The 19,506-nt window shown below is 39.7% G+C and overlaps 1 protein-coding gene across 1 annotated transcript in view; it reads left to right on the top strand.

Annotated features, from left to right (window-relative positions):
- The window catches only part of ANOS1 (anosmin 1), a 187,013-nt gene that overhangs the window by 27,043 nt on the left and 140,464 nt on the right, over positions 1 to 19,506 (top strand). Inside the window, exon 2 of the mRNA XM_061177692.1 lies at positions 10,799 to 10,846. Coding sequence (XP_061033675.1) covers positions 10,799 to 10,846 — 48 coding nt within the window. The remainder of the gene's footprint in view (positions 1 to 10,798; positions 10,847 to 19,506) is intronic.

The raw sequence follows: 19,506 nt of genomic DNA, 5'->3' as shown, positions 1-19,506 counted from the left end.
GTCGATGGACATTTAGGTTGCTTCCATGTCTTGGCTATTGTTAATAGTGCTGCAGTGAACGTTGGGGCGCATGCATCTTTTCAAATTATGGTTTTCTCCAGACATATGCCCACGAGTGGGATTGCTGGATCATATGGTAGCTCTATTTTTAGTTTTTTAAGGAACCTTCATACTCTTCTCCATAGTGGCTGCACCAATTTACATTGCCACCAACAGTGTAGAAGGGTTCCCTTTCCTCCACACCCTCTCCAGCATTTACTATTTGTAGATTTTTTGATGACTGGTGTGAGGTGATACCTCACTGTAGTTTTGATTTGCATTTCTCTAATAATTTGTGACGATGAGCATATTTTCGTGTGCTTTTTAGCCATCTGTATATCTTCTTTGGAGAAATGTCTATTTAGGTCTTCTGTCCATTTTTGGATTGGGTTGTTTGTTTTTTTGATATTGAGCTGCATGAGCTGTTTGTGTATTTTGGAGATTAGTTCCTTGTCAGTTGCTTCATTTGCAAATATTTTCTCCCATTCTGTAGGTTGTCTTTTCGTTTCGTTTATGGTTTCCTTTGCTGTGCAAAAGCTTTTAAGTTTAATGAGGTCCCATTTGTTTATTTTTGTTTTTATTTTCATTACTCTAGGAGGTGGGTCAAAAAAGATCTTGACGCAATTTATGTCAGAGAGTGTTGTACCTATGTTTTCCTCTAAGAGTTTTATAGTATCTGGTCTTACATTTAGGTCTTTAATCCATTTTGAGTTTATTTTTGTGTATGGTGTTAGAGAATGTTCTAATTTCATTCTTGTTCATGTAGCTGTCCAGTTTTCCCAGCACAGCTTATAGAAGAGGCTGTCTTTTCTCCATTGTATATTCTTGCCTCCTTTATCAAAAATAAAGTGACCATATGTGCATGGGTTTATCTCTGGGCTTTCTATCCTGTTCCATTGATCTATATTTCTGTTCTTGTGCCAGTACCATACTGTCTTGATCATGGTAGCTTTGTAGTATAGTCTGAAGTGAGAGAGCCTGATTCCTCCAGCTCCGTTTTTCTTTCTCAAGATTGCTGTGGCTATTCAGGGCCTTTTGTGTTTCCATACAAATTGTAAAATTTTTTGTTCTAATTCTGTGAAAAATGCCTTTGGTAATTCGATAGGTATTGCATTGAATCTGTAGATTGCTTTGGGTAGTATATAGTCCTTTTGACAGTATTGATTCTTCCAATCCAAGAACATGGTATATCTCTTCATCTGTTTGTGTCAGCTTTGATTTGTTTCATCAGTATCTTATAGTTTTCTGAGTACAGGTCTTTTGCCTCCTTAGGTAGGTTTATTCCTAGGTATTTTATTCTTTTTGATGCGATGGTAAATGGGATTGTTTCCTTAATTTCTCTTTCTGATCTTTTGAATCACACTTTAAGTAGTAATTAAACCCAACATGTGTAGAACCAACAAGGTACACAACTCAGTGTAAATGGTGATAGCGTGCACAACTGTGACCACCAAGTTCACATGTGTGGAGTGTTGACCTCTATGTCATGACTGCCACCTGGCCAACAATGATGGTGCACATTCATCACAGTTGGGGTAAGAAGCACCCCGACTTCAGAAACAATCAGATTTTATGTCTTCATGGTGTGTTATCTCAGGACTTTTCCTAAGGTTGTTGAAAGGGTACGTTCTAGGTCCATCAAGTGGATCCTGGTTATTAATCATGTTTCCAGAACTCATTGCCTCCTCGTGTCCACCAAACTTTCTTTCTATGCTTTGTCTCTAATTACTGTGGACTGCCCGTGTAGCTGGGATACTTAGAATTTAGTGGGGACCCCGTATCCAAAGTTGGACGGGCTGGCCCGGTGGTTGCCATGGAGACCGAGCTGAAGCTACATAACTGAGCATAGCCTCCTAGTGTCAGAAAGTGCCACCTCTTCATTCAGACACCCACCAAAGGGACCGCTGAGAGGCATCCCATTGGCAGCTGATGGCAGTCCTCATGCCAATGGCTTTAGTGTGGCTGGGTTATAATAATCTTAAAGAGTGCAGAAGATTTGCCTTCGCCTCTTGATGACAAAAGCAAAATGTGCTTTTATATTAAATTTTAGAGAGGTTTTAACATCTCATGTTTATGCCCAAGGACTTAATATGCCACTTACCTCAGACTTTTGGGACCTTTTCTGTCTTTCTTGCCTGTTTCATCCACTTCCTCCCCTACGGCTCCTTCTCTTCTTCCCAGTCTTGTCTTTCTCACCATCACTGAGACCCACACAAATGATCAAAACTAAAGTCAGGGACCCTTCAAAGTAAGGGTTGGAAACAGAAGTGGGTGTGGCCGACTCAAGCCACCCACCTTGGAGATAACCCTTCCAGCACTTCAAAGCAGATGGTCATTCCTACATGATGAACCCTTGTACCTCTGCCCTGCCAGCCTGGGCACTTTATTCCATAGGCGTTTACTTTCTAGACAAGCAGCTATGGCGACTGGGGAGAGGTTCCTGGGATTGGGAGAATCCACACAATTTACAAGCGAAGTAAAAACTTGAGAGTGATGTCTGAGCATGCCTGCCTTTATAAGCTGCATTCATCGACCCTGTTTCTTGTCCCTGCTATGAAGCAGAGGCTGGGAAGAGAATGAAGTTTATACCGACGTTTCTTTATTTTTTAGGTTTCCCAGGAACAATGCTGTAGTTGTTTAATTTATATAGCTACTCTATTGCTCATGCTTCCCTTACTTTGTAATACGAGTCATTTACTAAATTTTAGTTATTACATTTAGTGCTCCCTCTAAGCCTACCTAAGATTGGATTTCTGTCGGCACAAGTCATTTATTCAGTCTTGAAATCTTCCAGGGCTTTATGTGATTTTGTGGAGAATGCACAATTTACCAGAATTTTCTCCTGAAAATATAAATTTTATTACCAAACATGGTTCAGTGAATACATATCCAAAATCATAGCTGTGGCAAGAATGAATTCAGAGTTAGCACATCCTCTTGGAGGAGATTACAGTTGGAAGACTACTGCCTGAGGTGTGCTAACAGAAGCTAGTATCTCGGATTCTATGGTGGGTCCCAGCATTCTGTCAGAGACAGTAAGTAGTAAAAGTTGCGTCGTCATTTAGTGCTCTCCCACAAACAGAATTTGTAAGCATATTCCTTATTAAAATTCATAGGAAAGTGTTAATGAAAGTAATGTTTTCCCATATGGCATCGTCGAGCCCTTGCTGTTCTATAAATTTTTCTTTAGATGACTTTATTTACATCTATAAAAAGATAAATAGCATGACTATTTCTTAAATAATTTGTACTTGATTCTTGAATACAAGTTTTTGTTCAGATTTTCATATTCTCAGGCCGAATCTCTTGGACATCTACTCTACAGGAAACAAAATAATGAAGCCATTTCCTAAAAGCTCCACCCAGAGAAGATGAAAAATTTGTTCAGCTCCATCTATTTATGTCCTTCTTTTCAGTTCCTCATGATCTAATGATTAAGTTTAAATTTATTTGTATGACTCCCTATTCCATTCATTTATTTACTCAGTCAATATTCATTAAGATCATGAGGGAGCCAGTGGTGAGGGGGAGATATAGACACATTCTGTCTTTAAGGAGGTCATAGGCAGGGGTGGGGTGGGGAGTGGTGGTGATGATCACTAAGGACAAACAACACGAATATGTTTATACTTGGCAACTGTGTAGAATGCCTCGGAAGAGAAGTACAGGGAGGCACAGAGCATATGCAACAGGGAGTGGGGGTCAGGGAAGGCTTCCTGAAAGAAGTGGCACTTGCACTGACCTGAAGGATGCATGGAAGTCGACTTGGGGAGGGGACAAGTTCTGGGTGGGAGGACAGCACTTACAAAGGTTCTCATTCCTGGACAAGCCTGCCAGGTGTGAAGAAGTGAAGCAAAGAATGTGGCCAGGCCCTGCATTCCAGTGGTGGGGGCCAGAGGGCAGGGCTGGGTGTCTGGAGAGGTATATTTGTATGGTCAAATACTGTTTTCCTATAGAATTCAGTTCACTGTGAGAGATTTGTAGAATCCAGAGGGAAATTTTTTACGGGGAGTGGTTAATGAAAAGGCTGTTTATTTACTGAGGATGATCCATAACATTTGAAAGAACTCCTACTCTAAACAACAAATGTAAACACATAGCTTTTTTTCCCTTTTAAGTAGACTTTGTTTTAGAGCTGTTTTAGGTTCACAGCAAAATTGAGCAGAAAATACAAAGAGTTCCTATATACCCTCTGACCCTATACCTGCACAGCCTCTCCTGTTATCACCCTCCCTCCCTAGTGGTACATTTGCTACATTGATGAACCTTCATCGACATGTCATCATCACCCCAAGTCCATAGTTTACATCAGGGTTCGCTCTTGTACATTTTATGGGTTTGGACAAATGTATAATGTATCCACCATTACAGTATCATACAGAGTGGGTTCAGTGCCCTAAAAATCCTCTTGTGCTCTGCTTATTCATCCCTCCCTCCCCTCAACCTCTGACAACCACTGATCCGTTTACTGTCTCCATAGTTTTGCCTTTTCTAGAATGTCATAGAGTTGGAATCATACAATATTGTAGCCTTTTCAGATTGACTTCTTTCACTTAGCAATATGCATTTAAGTTTCCTGAGAAATATTTTGAATGAATGTATAGTTGTGATGATCACTGGCAAAGATTCATTTTAAAAAATATTTTGAGCCATGGAAATGCTTACTCTCAATTTGTCTCCTGAACTCCTCTTTTAGCTGCTGTTGAATATATGAGAAACTTTGTGAGTATATCGACAATACAAAGGAATATCCTTATAACAATAAATGAAATCAACTATTTTATTTCTTAATTCCAAAGTAATAGGAAAATATTCTGGATTAAAATGAACTGCTAAATTTTAATCTATGCCTTCATTTTAAAAATCTTACATTTAACATGAAAAGAAAATCATCGATTGAGTCACAGCTAATTGCTTGTGGTTTCATAGGGTTGATTTGTAAAGTTTAGGTCTATTGTGGGTTTTCTGGAATGGTTTCAACTCAAATGTTCTGTCCTGCTGTTGGGCAGTCAGTCAGTGTTGAGTTTCCAAAACTGCACACTGGTTAGTCCTTGTGGCTATTCCACACCATCACCTGCTTATGCTAAAAAACAAGTGGGATCTGTTCTAATTCTCTTTTTTCTTTGCTAATGGTTGTATCTAGATAACTAGTTTTCATCTCTCTCTATCCTTCCCTTGAGGGCTGTCTTTGAGTAAAGTGTTTACTTGAAGCTTTTGAAGAATTATTTTTCTTTAAGGAAAAAATCAAAAGGCTAGAAATGGAGGGCCTTTGAAAATATCATTGAAATAGTGTCTGGGTGCAGTTGATTGAACTTATATAGACTCTTTGAAAGTTGGATTGACTGGCATTCATGTTTGATCTAGTTAAACCAATAAAATACAGGATATAATCTTTATATAATTACAAAAGTCCCGCTGTCTGATCCTACCTGGAGGTTACAATGATGATTCTAAAGGCAAATGTCTTTCATGCCTAATGTACTTTGTCTCTTTATTTTGCTGGCTTTTAGCCAGAGTGAGACATTTTTATTTTTGTTGTCAATTGGCTTTACTGGTGAAGGCTATTGTAATCCAACTAAAATCTTCCCCCAGGCGGGATGTTGAAATGTACTGGATTCTTGTCTTTTTGCATTGCTTTCCTGCTCAAAGAGCATTCCAGGTAAGCAACGTAGGTGGATGGTGCAATGTACGTGCACACCTGGCCCAAACACAGTGGCTGGAGTTACTCAGGGGTTTATACACATCCTTGATGCCATTAGGCAGGGTTCTTAGAAGTTCTTTGTAGAGATAAATTGTATTGTATGGCCGATGCTGATTGATAAAGGCAAAAGCATAGGGCAGCTGCAAAACCTTGACGTGGGCGGGGGGGATTGTTTTAAGAAAAATACGAAACCCAAAACCCAGAAAGGAAATAGGGTGGAAATGTATGTGTGTGTGTGTGTGTGTGTGTGTGTGTGTGTGTCTGTTTAGAAAATTTCTGCAGAGAGAAAACTCCATGAATAAATTCAAAAGACAAATGATGCACTGGAAACATTTTACAACACCTATTACAAATTATTATTAAGTCTAATTGGTACTAATAGCTGCTACAATTGCTAAGAAAAGGGTAAACCATCCAAAATAGAAATGGTAAAATGCATAGACAGTTCACCGTAAAGGAAATACAAATGGCCAATCAAAGGCAATTAAAGCAATTGCCGTCTCATCACATTGGTAAACATTGGAAAATTGCTACCACCCAGGGAAAAATCCATGATAATTTCCCCCGCTCCCCTCCTACCCCCCAAGCCTCACTAAAGAGATGGAACCAGTTAGCATAGGATGAGTGTTATACACAGGAGCTGGGAGAATGTAAGTCCAGGATTACTCCTCCACTCCTCAGAACAAAAATAATGGCAAACAAAGAAAGTAACATCAATAATCACAATGACCTTTTTTTTTTTTTTTTTTTTTTTTACATCTAACTCTGTGCCAAATATTTTGCTAAATACTTTGCATGGATTACCTTTTTAATCTTCCCAAGCAAACTATGACATACTATCTTCAGTAATGAAAAAAGAAATGATTATAATCACAATAATCTTTCATGCCTGCTTGCTGTTGCCCTGAATATTTCTTTCTAATGACAGCTTTTCATTTTATGATTAATGGGAAATTTTGCTTAAAATGAAAATGCTTTGGTTGAGGAAATGCATTGATATTAATTCCCAATAAAATGTAGACAACAGATGGGCTTTGTGGCTATTGGGGTATATGAGCCAATAGGACAGGGAATGCTGTGTTTCAGCATGGGGGCGGGCAGCAGAGTTTGCATTTGCTGGGCGGCTGAAGACAGTCTTTGCTGGATTCTTTTATTATTGAGGTTGGACCATTTTATCTACAAAAGGAACAAAAGAATTCTAACCAAGGTGTGCCATGAACAGAGCGTCTCACAGATCTAATCCTCTATTTTTTTTTAAACCCAATGATATTTACTAAATAAAATATTTTATTTCGAATAAGTCAAAATCCACTGTAATCTGCTTTCTACCTATTCAGCCAGCCTCCTCTCCTATTGTCTGCTCCAGCCCATTCATCCGATCTGCTATTCCCTGAGCTTACAGCATTCAGGACTGTCTGGACCAATTCTACTCTCCTTCCAAGATTATAAACCCGGAGATTCCTTCACAGCCCACTGTAAATCTCACCCTGTGTCTCACTCAGCTTTCCTCACTGGGGCACTCACAGTTGAGTTTAACCACTGTCTTCAGGATGTCCATATTTTAGTTGCCGTCTTTGACTCCCAGTTTCTTAAGTAGAAAATGGGTAAATGAAACTTGCGTCGTATACGGGATGATTATGTGGGGCTGAATATGTCCAACACCAGAGCAAGTGCCTGCTATATAGATGTGGCCAGTCATGTAATCATGATAATATTTATCGATAATAATCAGGTCAGTGGCATACTACCCCACTGGTAATATTTTTCTCAGCCACTAATTGGGGGCAGGCAGCAGTTGCCACGCCTGCTTTTGCAGGCCCAGTCACCTTTGCATGGCCTTTGATGGAGGCCACCTCTGTGAGAACCAGGAGCTGGTCCAGTTGCTGGTGTGAAACTTTGAAGCACAGAGCAAACAGGAAGGCCGGTCTGCTGGACCACGCTCTAGTTGAGGAGCTAAGGCTTAGATCAAAGAAAACAGATCCTACAGCAGGAGAGGGTGTGATACATCTCTCAAGAGCAGTGCAGCAAATACAGCAGAGGCAGACCTCCAGAGGTCCTGCCCATCTGTCCAGGAAAAGGAAGACCTGGAGGGGAAGGAGGTGGAAGCTGGTCCGAGGTCAAGGTTCCCAGAGCAAGGAGCAGGACCCTCTGACCTGACACGAGGAGGCAGAAGGTCCTCAGACCTGGTGAAGGAGGTTGTCAGGATCTGGCCCTGACCTAGTCTCTTAGATTGGCATCCATTCACTTCAGCCCTGAGTCTCTTTAGAAGGAACCTCACTGGTTCCCATCTCTGGGCTGTGAGCACAGAGCACTCAAGTTGGGGCCGGGATGTTCTCTGACAGACGTGGTCCTCAGAAGTCCCAGCAGGACCCAACCCCGCATGGACCAAAGACCCTTCCGGGAAAAGACAATGAGGGCGGACGTTCTCCAAAGCTGCCCTGGACCCTGCTGTCAGCTTTCCTGTGATAACATACTCCTCAACGTTTGGCCCCTGCTTTTTGTTGCAGTTGTCACCCTGTTTATGACCGACAGCTCAGTGTGCCTAACCCCGCTGTGAACTTTGAGTTTGTCACCAGGCCAAGGGCTCCTTTTCTGAAACACCAGTTTGCCCATAATGCCCTCTTTCTTGCACCCTTTTTACTAACACGTCATTTCCAGTAATTAAACCATGTCCACTGTTTGTCCAGCTTTGGCCTCTGCCCAATCTAATTATTTCTCTGATGTCAACCCTGCCAAAGATCATACTTAACCTCAGCCCAGGCTGTTCACGTACTGCTCCAGCTTCAGCCCTTGTTTGTCGGACTGATGAACATTGATACGTAGAGAGAGATGAGGGCCCCCTGAGGATGTGTGGACCTTAATAAGGGGATGAGTAGGTTGATACCATATTATCTAAAATTGCAGGTATGTTCAGCAATTTGGGGGAGCTAAGACTGTAAAGGAGAAAGTTAGGGCCGTATGGTGCAGAGATTTAATAGCTAAAGCGTTACTGTGGGACTGAGATCTATAGTCGAGTGATGTTTAGATAGGAGAGGAAAATTTCTAATCCTAAACAGTTGAGATCTACCCAGTGGTTTTGGGAATCCTGTGTTATTAAGATATATTATTGTGAATGGAAGAGCAAATATCCATACAATGGAAGGTGACAACGAAAAAGAATGAAGTATTGACATATATGACAATATGGATGAAGCAAAAATACTATATCATTTAACATAATATAAAACATTATGAAATGAAAGAAGCCAGACACAGAAGACTACGTATTGTATGATTCCATTTATAAGAAGTGTCCAGAGTAGGTAAATTTATAGAGAAAGAAATTACGTTCGTGGTGGCCAGGACCTGGGTGGAAGGACTGCTGTTGGGTACTGCTTTCTGTCAGGGGTGATGAGAAAGTTCAGAAATTAGTGGTGATGGTCGCACAGCCTTTCTTCTGAAAACCACTGAGTTATATGATTAACTTTTGTGTTTGTGAATTATATATCAATAAACGTGTAATAAGAGTATTTTTCAAAAGATATATTATTGGTTCAATGTTCTTTTAACTGTAGACAAAGGTGATACTATTCTATTCATACCGATGTTCTTAAAATTAAAAGTGTAGGCATTCATACATAGGAAATGGACTACTTCATCTCATACCCAACCTTGAACTTCAAAGAACAAGAGGCCACAGCATCTTAATTTTTGGGTGACTGTTTCTGTTATCTGTTACAACCACCCCAGCCTAGAACAATCTGATGTAAATGTCACAGTCCAACCATCAACAAAATTTTAGTCATGTGGAATGACAAGTTTCAAGCAGAAATTCAAATACTAGGGATAATAAATGTTAGTCCTACAAAACTATATTCAAAAAGATACACGCACCCCAATGTTCACTGCAGCACTATTTACAATAGCCAAGACATGGAAGCAACCTAAGTGTCCATTGACAGATGAATGGATAAGGAAGATGTGGTACATATATACAATGGAATACTACTCGGCCATAAAAAAGAAGGAAACAATGCCATTTGCAGCAACATGGATGGACCTAGAGATTATGATACTAAGTGAAGTTAGTCAAAGGCAAATACCACAGGATATCACTTATATGTAGAATCTAAAATGTGACACAAATGAACTTATCTACAACACAGAAATAGACTCACAGGCATAGAGAACACATTTGTCGTTGCCAAGGGGGAGGGGGGTTGGGGACGGGAAGGATTGGGAGTTTGGGGTTAGGAGATGCAAACTATTGTATATAGAGAATGGATAAACACCAAGGTCCTACTGTAGAGCACAGGGAACTCTATTCAATACCCTGTGATAAACCGTCATGGAAAAGAATACGAAAAAGAATGTATATATTTATATAACTGAATCACTTTGCTGGACAGCAGAAATTAACACAACATTGTAGATCAACTATACTTCAATAAAATAAATTTTAATAAACAAATAAATCCTAGTCCTAGTATTTGGTACATGTTGAGTAACTGTCAAGCTGTATGAAGTGGATTGTGTCTCACTTCGTTATCCCACTGACCTCATGCAGGAGATATTGTCCTTATGCTTTACAGACAGATTTACTGAGGGAGAGACATAGTAAGTCCCTTGTCGAGAGTCACACATCCCAGTGAAAGGGAAAGAGAAGGTTTTTCCCATGGGATTTGACTTCCAGGCTCAAACACTTATTACTGAATTGGTTAAAATTGAAAGCCTCCAGGATGCCAACTTGTAAATTTACCCCAGCTACTTACTATGGAGGAACCGTCTAGCGGTCATTTTCCTGTTGGTCTGTATTCCGTTGCTCAGCACACCCGAGAGATGGCTCAGACACTTTTCCTTTTGAAACACCTTGAAATCTTCATTATTTTATATGTATTTGTTTCATAAAGTCAAGGGCAAAAAATGTTTCCTATTTTAGGAAGAGAGACATATATCAGGGTGGCAAAATTGGTCTTTCATTAATGCAAGTATTTTAAAATTATATTAATACACACAGGTATATGTAGATTTCAAATAGAAAATTATTTAATGAGTCAATATTTCTTTTTCTTTTTGCAGAACAATGGTTCCCTGGTTTGGTGCCAGAATCACAAGCAATGTTCTAAGGTACGTTCCCTACAACTATATCAGTATTTTAAAAAACGTTTCATTTTGTAACAACTGTAGAGTCACAGGACATTGCCAAGCTAGTACAGAGAAATCACATGTACTCTTCACTCATTTCCCACCAGTGGTTACCCTTTACGTATATGTAGAACAAAATCACAAGTAGAAAATTGCCTTGGTACAAGGTACATATACAGTTCTATGAGATTTTATCACATGTATGGATTTAGTTAGTGTAGCCACCACTGCAATCAAGATACATGTATCAACATTTCTGTATACTACCTTATTTCTCTCTTTATTCTCTAATTATTTCAATCAAAAGTATTTTTAAGGAGAAAACATCTTGTGATTACACGAGAAGATTTAATGCATTCTACTTACACCTAAGTTGTTTTGTATGCGTTTATTGTGTTCGTGTGTGGGAATTGCTCGTTCGCTAATCTGATTCTTTAACTAAGCAGTCTCTTTTCTATCTTTGAGTATTTCTTGTTGCACACACATGCTCCAAAGCTATCATTATACTCATTCATATGTTTCATAGCATAGATTTCTTACCTCAGTCCCCAAACATCACCATCTTTAATATATTTATATGTGTATATAGAGTATATATGTATGTATATGCTTTAGCTCCAGTCTCAAAGTCGGTTTTATATTCAGATTATGTAAGTGAATAAAGTTCAAACTTGCTATAAATGTTGCAGCACTTTGGGATTGTAATAGTGTTTGATGAGATTTCTTTCATGGTTACGACTATTAGACCGAAAATTGAAGCATTCCTTTATTTTACAACCAAAATTTCATCTGAGCAATACACAATAATATGAAACAGCATATATATGAAGAACATTATTAGTTTGAAAGGTCTTTCAAACAAATTATCTCAAAGTAAATGATTGTAGAATAATGTTCCTAAACCTAAAACTTCACTATAATGATACATTCTGACATTCATGCATGCGTTGTGTCATTTAATCCGCATGAACGTTATTAAAAACAGAACAGAATTATTCTGTGAATGTGAAATAATTTGGTGAAAATAAACTTTGCTTAGTTCTGACTCTCTAGATCCTGGGCAGAAATGAAATGTCTGGTTTATTATCCTTTTACTCTTTTTATATAATATCATACATATTTGCTCTGATAAGGTATTTTCTGGTTATCTATTAATTGTTCTTCAATTGGTGTTTTGGGTAATTTGTTTATGTCATCACTGCAGGAGAGGATATATATATGTGTGTGTGTGTGTGTGTGTGTGTGTGTGTGTGTGTATATGAATGTATGGCTATGAGGCTGACTAAATTTCATAAGTAGTGTTTTTGTCCAGTTTTGTTAGTTGGGTATTACTTGAATGATAATTTGTTGTATCAGTATTATTTCTCATAAGCACCTCTTTTCTCCTTATGCCATCAAGAAATTAATTTTTTTTTACACACTTGAAATTTGAATGGGACACGTTCATTTAAACCGCTTTTAAAATATCCTAATTAAAGAACATTGCAGCCCTAGGGAATACAGATTGTTAAACCATATTTTGTAATTGAATGATCAAGGCTGACACAAGAGACTGAACTTGACAAGAAAAGGAATCAATTCCTTTTGCCTGAAAGCAAAAATGAATAAGTCATAGATAACTTCAACAGAAACTTTGGAATATATTACAAAGCCAACATAAATTTAAGGGTTGTCTTTAGTTTGAATCCTTGGGGATGAATCTTACATGTTAATCAAAGTTCATCTCTTTTGGATATTATCACCATGGGATACATTTGCAGATAATTACAGTTTGCACTTCTTCTGAGATTCACGAAGCATTGTGTAGGCTTTTCCTTTGCTTTTTAGGTTAATGAGGTGAAGGGTGAGTGGTGGTAACTCCATTTTACACATGGGGAAATCCAGGCACATACATATTGGATAATGTCCTGGAATCACTCAGCAAATCAGTAGAGGTGAACTAAAGTTTGGAATGCCATCTCCTAGGCTGTGTTGTGTAGAGACCAACAACTTGAAAAACCGTTTTGAGCAAATATTGGGACAGAAGAGTAAAAACACCTCACCAAATCAAGAAGTAATGCTGACGATATAATTTTTCTGAATATATGTTAAAAGATAAAGTTTACATAATATTTTATAGAAAGTACACACTTTCTAATTAGTTCTGGTTGTGTTTGCAAAGCCCATCACCTTCAGGATCCCTCCAGAAGGTGAGTTCTTCTTCCCATCTAACTGCCTGCCTTGTCCAATCTGCCATCATCTCTTGCCTGGACCAATCCAGGAGCATCCTCTTGGGTCTCCCAGCTTCTACTCTACCCACGTGGCTGCTGGAAAGACCCTTTAAACATACAAGCTGAATCTTGCTGCTGTCTGCCTCACACCTTTTAATATCTTCCTACCTCACTCAGTCTAAAACATCGGCCCTGTCTTGTCTGCCTGTGTTCTCTCTCCAACTTTCTCCTCTGCTTTACCCCCATCAAGCCTGCTTTTCCCTCCACCATAAGGCTCCTTCCGCAGTCACCCAGCTCACCGCACCCCATTCATGTCTCAGCACAAATGTCACCTTCTCAGCCTTGCCCTCCCAGGTCACCTCGCACCCATTTACACACTTCCTCGGCCGTATTGTACCCGCACGACATTATATAGTTGTTTCTTTATCTCTGAGAGTCTGTCTCCTTCACCAGAAAGTAAGCTCCGGGGGGCATCGACTGAGTTCTCTTTGTTCATTGTGGTATTTTCAAGCCTAGAATGGTGTTTGGCACAGCGTAGTTGCTCACCAAATATTTGTGAATGAATCCATGAATGAAGTCCATAGGGAACATTTCCTTCCTCCCCCAAAGTACATCATTACTGTATTACCTTCAGGAAAAAGGTTATAATCCATTTTGTATCCATGTAACTTAGCATGATTATTTATTGTTAATTAGGAAAATCTTCCTCCTATAATGAAGCCAGTACTATGAAGTCAGGGGTCTTTAGCATCGTTTAGCTCCTAGATGATGTAGAGCAGTGACTTACTGTCCTGCATGGTTTGAGGCCAGTGGTTCTCAAGCTGGAGCGATTCTGCTCCCAAGGGGACATTTGGCAATGGCGGGAGACATTTTTGGTTGTCACTACTGGCATCTAGTGGGTGGAGGTCAGGAATGCTGACAAACTCCAATGCACAGGACGCCCTCACAGTGAAGAAGCTCCAAGCTCAGTAGCGCCGAGGGAGGTTGAAAAACCCTGGTCTGTGTATTTTGCGAGTTATAAAGGAATTGAAGAACCACTCCTATTCTCAGCAGTTTTACTTTATTATATGAAGGAAAATAAACGTATAATTTACCGAGCATGTGGTATGCGCCAAGCACCTTTTCAGGGGCTCATTATATGTTAGGAATTCTAATGCTCATCATATACAATTTCTTTTTTTTAATAAATTTATTTATTTATTTATTTATTTTTGGCTGCGTTGGGTCTTCGTTGCTGTGCACGGGCTTTCTCTAGTTGCGGCGAGCGGGGGCCACTCTTCGTTGCAGTGCACGGGCTTCTCATTGCGGTGGCTTCTCTTGTTGCGGAGCACGGGCTCTAGGCTCACGGGCTCAGTAGTTGTGGCTCGCGGGCTCTAGAGCACAGGCTCAGTAGTTGTGGCGCACGGGCTTAGTTGCTCCATGGCATGTGGGATCTTCCGGGACCAGGGCTCAAACCCATGTCCCCTGCCTTGGCAGGCGGATTCTTAACCACTGCACCACCAGGGAAGTCCACATCATATACAATTTCTGTAAAAGGCCAGAGAGTAAATATTTCCATCTTTGTAGCCCATAAAGTCTCTGTGGCAACTACTCATGTGGCCCCAGTAGCATGAAATCAGTGATAGATAGTACCTAAACAAAGGACAGTGGCTGTGTTCCAATAAAGCTTTATGTTTGGACACTGGAATTTGAATTTCATGTAATGTTCATGTCATGAAATTTTATTATCTTTCCCAACCATTAAAAAATGTAAGAACCATTCTTTGCCTGCTGGCTGTACACAAACAACTGCCAGGCTGGGTTTGCCCATTTGCCAGAGTTTGCTATTGCATTCACATATGCAAAAGCAGTCAAAAACAAAACAGTAAAGTTGCATTTGTCTCTCAATACAAAGACATATCTTGATGTATTCAAACTAAAAAATGGGCAGTTTCTAGCCTCCTGTGTGGAACGTTGTTGGTCAGCTTGCGAGGATTTGTTGAATGAAGGAAGGAATGGGAAACAACAGTAAGAAGACATCAAATCACAATTAATTTTTCAAAATTCAGTGTTAAAATGCGATTATTAGAGCCAGTAAAAATTGTGGAGCACTTCAAGATGGGCAAAAAGATGGCTGGATGTCCCCTCTCTTGCACCCTTGTAGGTTATCTGCATTGTTCATCGTCTTTGAGCTATTTTCTTACCCTGTAAATGTAGAAAGCTGATAATAATGCAGATGAATCTTGTCCATGGAAATGCAAATGGTTGTGTGCAGTGTATTGCAATTGATGCTTCCCCCATCAATAGACCATTTTGCATCTAGTTGTAAATCCATTCTAGCATTTGTTTTTGTGTGTGAATATATTTATATTTGTATTTCTTGGATTTCTCCTTTGAACCACATGTAACATATTACTGGTTCTTGCAGCATTTCACGAGTTAAATCTTTGACACTTGTTCATTTTATATTTGCATGAGAGTCATGCATTTACTTTATAAAATAAGCATCCTTTGACCTTACGCTGCTCAGTTACCTTTCTAAACATCGCATCTAAGAATGGCATTCTTGTTGACACCCACCCCTGTCTGGGGAGCAGGCATGCTCATCCTTCTCCTTTTGGGTGTTATAACTCACTCACTTGCCTTTTGTTTCCCATTTGGTTGTGAGGATTTGAGTTGAAAAGCAGTAATTTAGGGTTCAGTCTTGGTGAGGTGGCATGTTGCTTTGATCTCGGTGGGAGTTCGGTTCTTATAAAGGCTATAACTCCAGATTCTTAGTGATTTTCCAGGTTTATTCAGAGCCAAATTTAGAGGTGAGGAAGATTGGTTTTGCTTGTATGAACATCTGGACAGTTTCATTTGACATCTGTGAAATGTATTGGATAAAGGTCAAACCCCAGAAACATAACTGAATGTGACTGTTGAAGGTTTTTGTGTTGTGTTAGGTGCTTTCTATGATTTATGTGGTAATGACTGTAAATCCATAGAGCCCCAGGAAAATACATCTTAAGGAGGAAAACGAAAACTCAGGCACCCATGGAAACGCACTATGTCCAAACACCCAAAGAACCAAAGTTGAACAGTTTATTTTTTGTAATATTCTAGTATACAACAGTTTGAAATTTCAGTTGTTTTATATCCTTTAAAACATTTAAAGCCTATTGTACTACTTACTGATATCCATACAGTTTTCCCTGACTTTGTATAATCAACTTCAAGGACAAAGTTGATGTATATTGAGCATCTCTTGTCCAACATATTGATACCTTTTGGGAGGTACCAATTATTTCATAGGCAAAGCCACCATTGACATTGATTGTCAAGAGAAGTTGTAGGTTTGTGCCACTGGAGGAGTAGAAAACTTCTCCGATGTTATGATTAATTCCCTTTATTTTGGATACCAATGTTATTATTTCCATAAGTAATGATCATGATATTATTTCTAAGTAAATGGGATGTGATAATCTAGGAAGAGAAGAGAAATATTCTATTTCCTTAAACCAGTGGAATTAAAATGTGTATGGAATGCATATGAAAAGAAATTGTGAGGTGTGTGAAAGTTTGGCTAGTGTTCTTTTGAAATACCAGTCAGTACATGCAGTGTTGTACTAGCGTGATGAATAAAAATTGTCAAATGCACATTTGTTAGACTATCCTATAACATCATGCCAGTAAATGGCATAATTTTAAGTACCCCAAAGACCATTATGTGCTTTTGTGCTTACCAAGAGATGAGGTCTCTCCTCCAGGAGACCTGAGCTCTTGGATTTCCTGGTCTCCATGCAGCTGAAAAATCACATCATCAGCAACCTTGAGTTAGGGGTCCATGTGTAACTACATTCTCAAGTACTCCATCCAGTGTCACTGTAGGGGAACGTTCAAGTCGGTATCATCTCTGAGGTGAAGGCAGAAATGGAGAAAAAAGAAAGAACAAAGTGAGAGAATGTGGAACAACAGATAAAAACAAAAAGAACTTACAAATGGGGGAGCTAAATGAATACCTAGTTTCAAAACTTCATTTCTGAAGTGGTAAGTGCTGAGGTTTGTGAGAACCAGTGAAGGCTCCCAGCAGGGTCCCTGCTAGGGCTCAGGCAGGTGGATCGGTGAGTTGATGATTTTAACAATGAGAGATTTGCCATCTGTCACCGCCTCCTGGAATGCAAGCTCACAGCTCTAATTGGAGCCTTCAGCACGGAAGGCAGCCTGAACTGGTGTCACTGATTTGCTTTCCCTCACACTGTCATTCTTATGGTAACTGTTTTCTGCCCTCACGCTGGGAACTTTTATCAAACATATTAGTGTGCTTTGGGGTGATCATTAGCCATCAGTAGCTGGAACATTCCAGGGTTTTTTTAGCCTGGAAACTAGCCTGTGTGCTGCAATAACTTGCAAAACTTGGGCAGGCTCATAGCACAATCAATATTTAAGGAAAAGAACAGGTTCTTATTTGGATTTAAATCCAACATGTGACATGTTAATAGCCCAACGTGTTTCTGATTTTCCATATCGGTTTTTACGGATGTGAAAGACTTCCACCTGCTGTAAACTTCAAAGCAAAGATGCGTGGAGGGGAAAAAGCACCTCTGTGTAAGTCTTTATCCTCACCCCTTCCTCAGCTCTTCCTATTAATTTCTCCTTCCATCTGATGAAAGAAGATGCAAACGAAATCTCTTATTTGGTTCATGACTGAGGAAGGGTTCCTGAAAGCTGGCTTTAGAAAGGGAATACATTTTGAACATACGAAACACATCTACGTCAGGATGCGTCACATGGTGATTATGGTCTGACAGATGTTTTGAATTGTAATGTATTCATCAGAAGGCATACAGAGGAGCCTGGATGAGCTCTGATTGCTTGAAGATGTTGGGTTTGAGCTGGCAACTGGCAAAGAGCACCAGTGTCGATTGAAGGATGGGAATGGTTATGTTTTAGAAAGAAGACAAACTTGGACTTCAGTAAGCTGGGGAGGGCAGAATTTGTGGGCACTGAATACGTCATTGTGCTGAGTTGCCCTGCCTTCTCCAAGGAGAAGTAGTCTCCACTGAGGTGAAAACTCTCACTTGAATTTAGGGGGGGGGGTCAGCATTTGCTTTTCTATGTTCATGATTGTGACCCCATCCTGTAGGTAATCCTTGACATGAGGGTCAAGTTGTTCTACCTAATCATACACAGGAATTCCTCTTAGAAGCCTAATATGTGTTGGTACATGGTCTGTCTTGGAAACATTATTGCTCTATGTTTGTAAAAGAGCAGTTGTTATAGGGAAATAAATCTAGGTATTAACTTCAACTTTGTTTTTACTAGCTGACACTCTCTTTACTAGGAGATGCTCTTGTGTCTAATTTGCCTAAAGAAGGAATATAGGCTAATTATTTGAAAAATTAATTTTCCTTTCTCAAGATTTCTCACTTTTTATCTATGTGATGTGGAAGAACTTCCTTCATCCTATAAATAATCACATTCAATTACCTTAGTATATTTGTTTTCTAATATTTGGGGTCATAGGACTTTCTGTAAGATTCATTGCTCAAAGCATGATGTTCTTTGGGTGATGTTGCTACTGAACCAAACTTGGGTCTGATCGCCCGTGCAGTAAACCCAATCTACTGACACTGGGCTGTGGTGAAGGAAAGTGTAGTGTTGACTGCAAGGCCAAGAAAGGAGTATGGGCAGCGCGTGCTCAAAAGACCCAAACTCCCTAATGGCTTTCAGGGAAACGTTTTTAATGACTCGGTGAGGAGAAGGGTTGCAGGTGCATGATCAGCTTGTGGACATAATTTTGATTGGTTGGTGGTGAGGTAACCTGGTGGTATTTTGGGAGTCAACGTCATCAACCTTCTGGTTCCAGCTGGTCTGGGGTCAATGTGCTTGTGGTCAACATGCTTGTGGTCAACATGAAGTTAATTTCTTCCACCTGGTGGGGGTTTCAGTATCTCCAAAACAGCCCAAGGACATGGCTCAGAATATTATCTATAGCCCTTGAGAAGGAAACAAACGTCCTTGATTTTGTTTAATGGCTAAACTATTATTATTTTGTCTTGCTTGACTGTTTTCCTTTGTTTCTGCATTTTTCACTTCTCAGATTAAATTTGTTCTTTGGAACTCAGGGAAAGCCTAGGAGGCTAAAGTTTTTCTACAAACAAGAGGAATGCAGAGGACATGGGGGGATGGTCTGTCCTGGGAAGGTCCCATAAGGTGCTGCTTGGTTATAATATGAAGTGTGTGTGTGTGTGTGTGTGTGTGTGTGTGTGTGTGTGTGTATGTTTAATGGCTAAGCTGGGCATTTGTTCTAAACTCTTTTTCAGCCTAAAATTACCGTAGCTGTGCATGGGATCTACCAGTGAGTTTGTACTTTCTGTTTTCTTCTGGCTTGGAAGAGAAAATTTTTCCTAAGGAGGATCTTTATCAAGTACTCCCTTCATCTTCTTTGATGCGTGTCTAGGCAGAGTTAGG

This window comes from Eubalaena glacialis, chromosome X, assembly GCF_028564815.1.
Source record: "Eubalaena glacialis isolate mEubGla1 chromosome X, mEubGla1.1.hap2.+ XY, whole genome shotgun sequence".
NCBI lineage: Eukaryota > Metazoa > Chordata > Mammalia > Artiodactyla > Balaenidae > Eubalaena > Eubalaena glacialis.
This window is presented reverse-complemented; position numbering and strand designations above follow the sequence as displayed.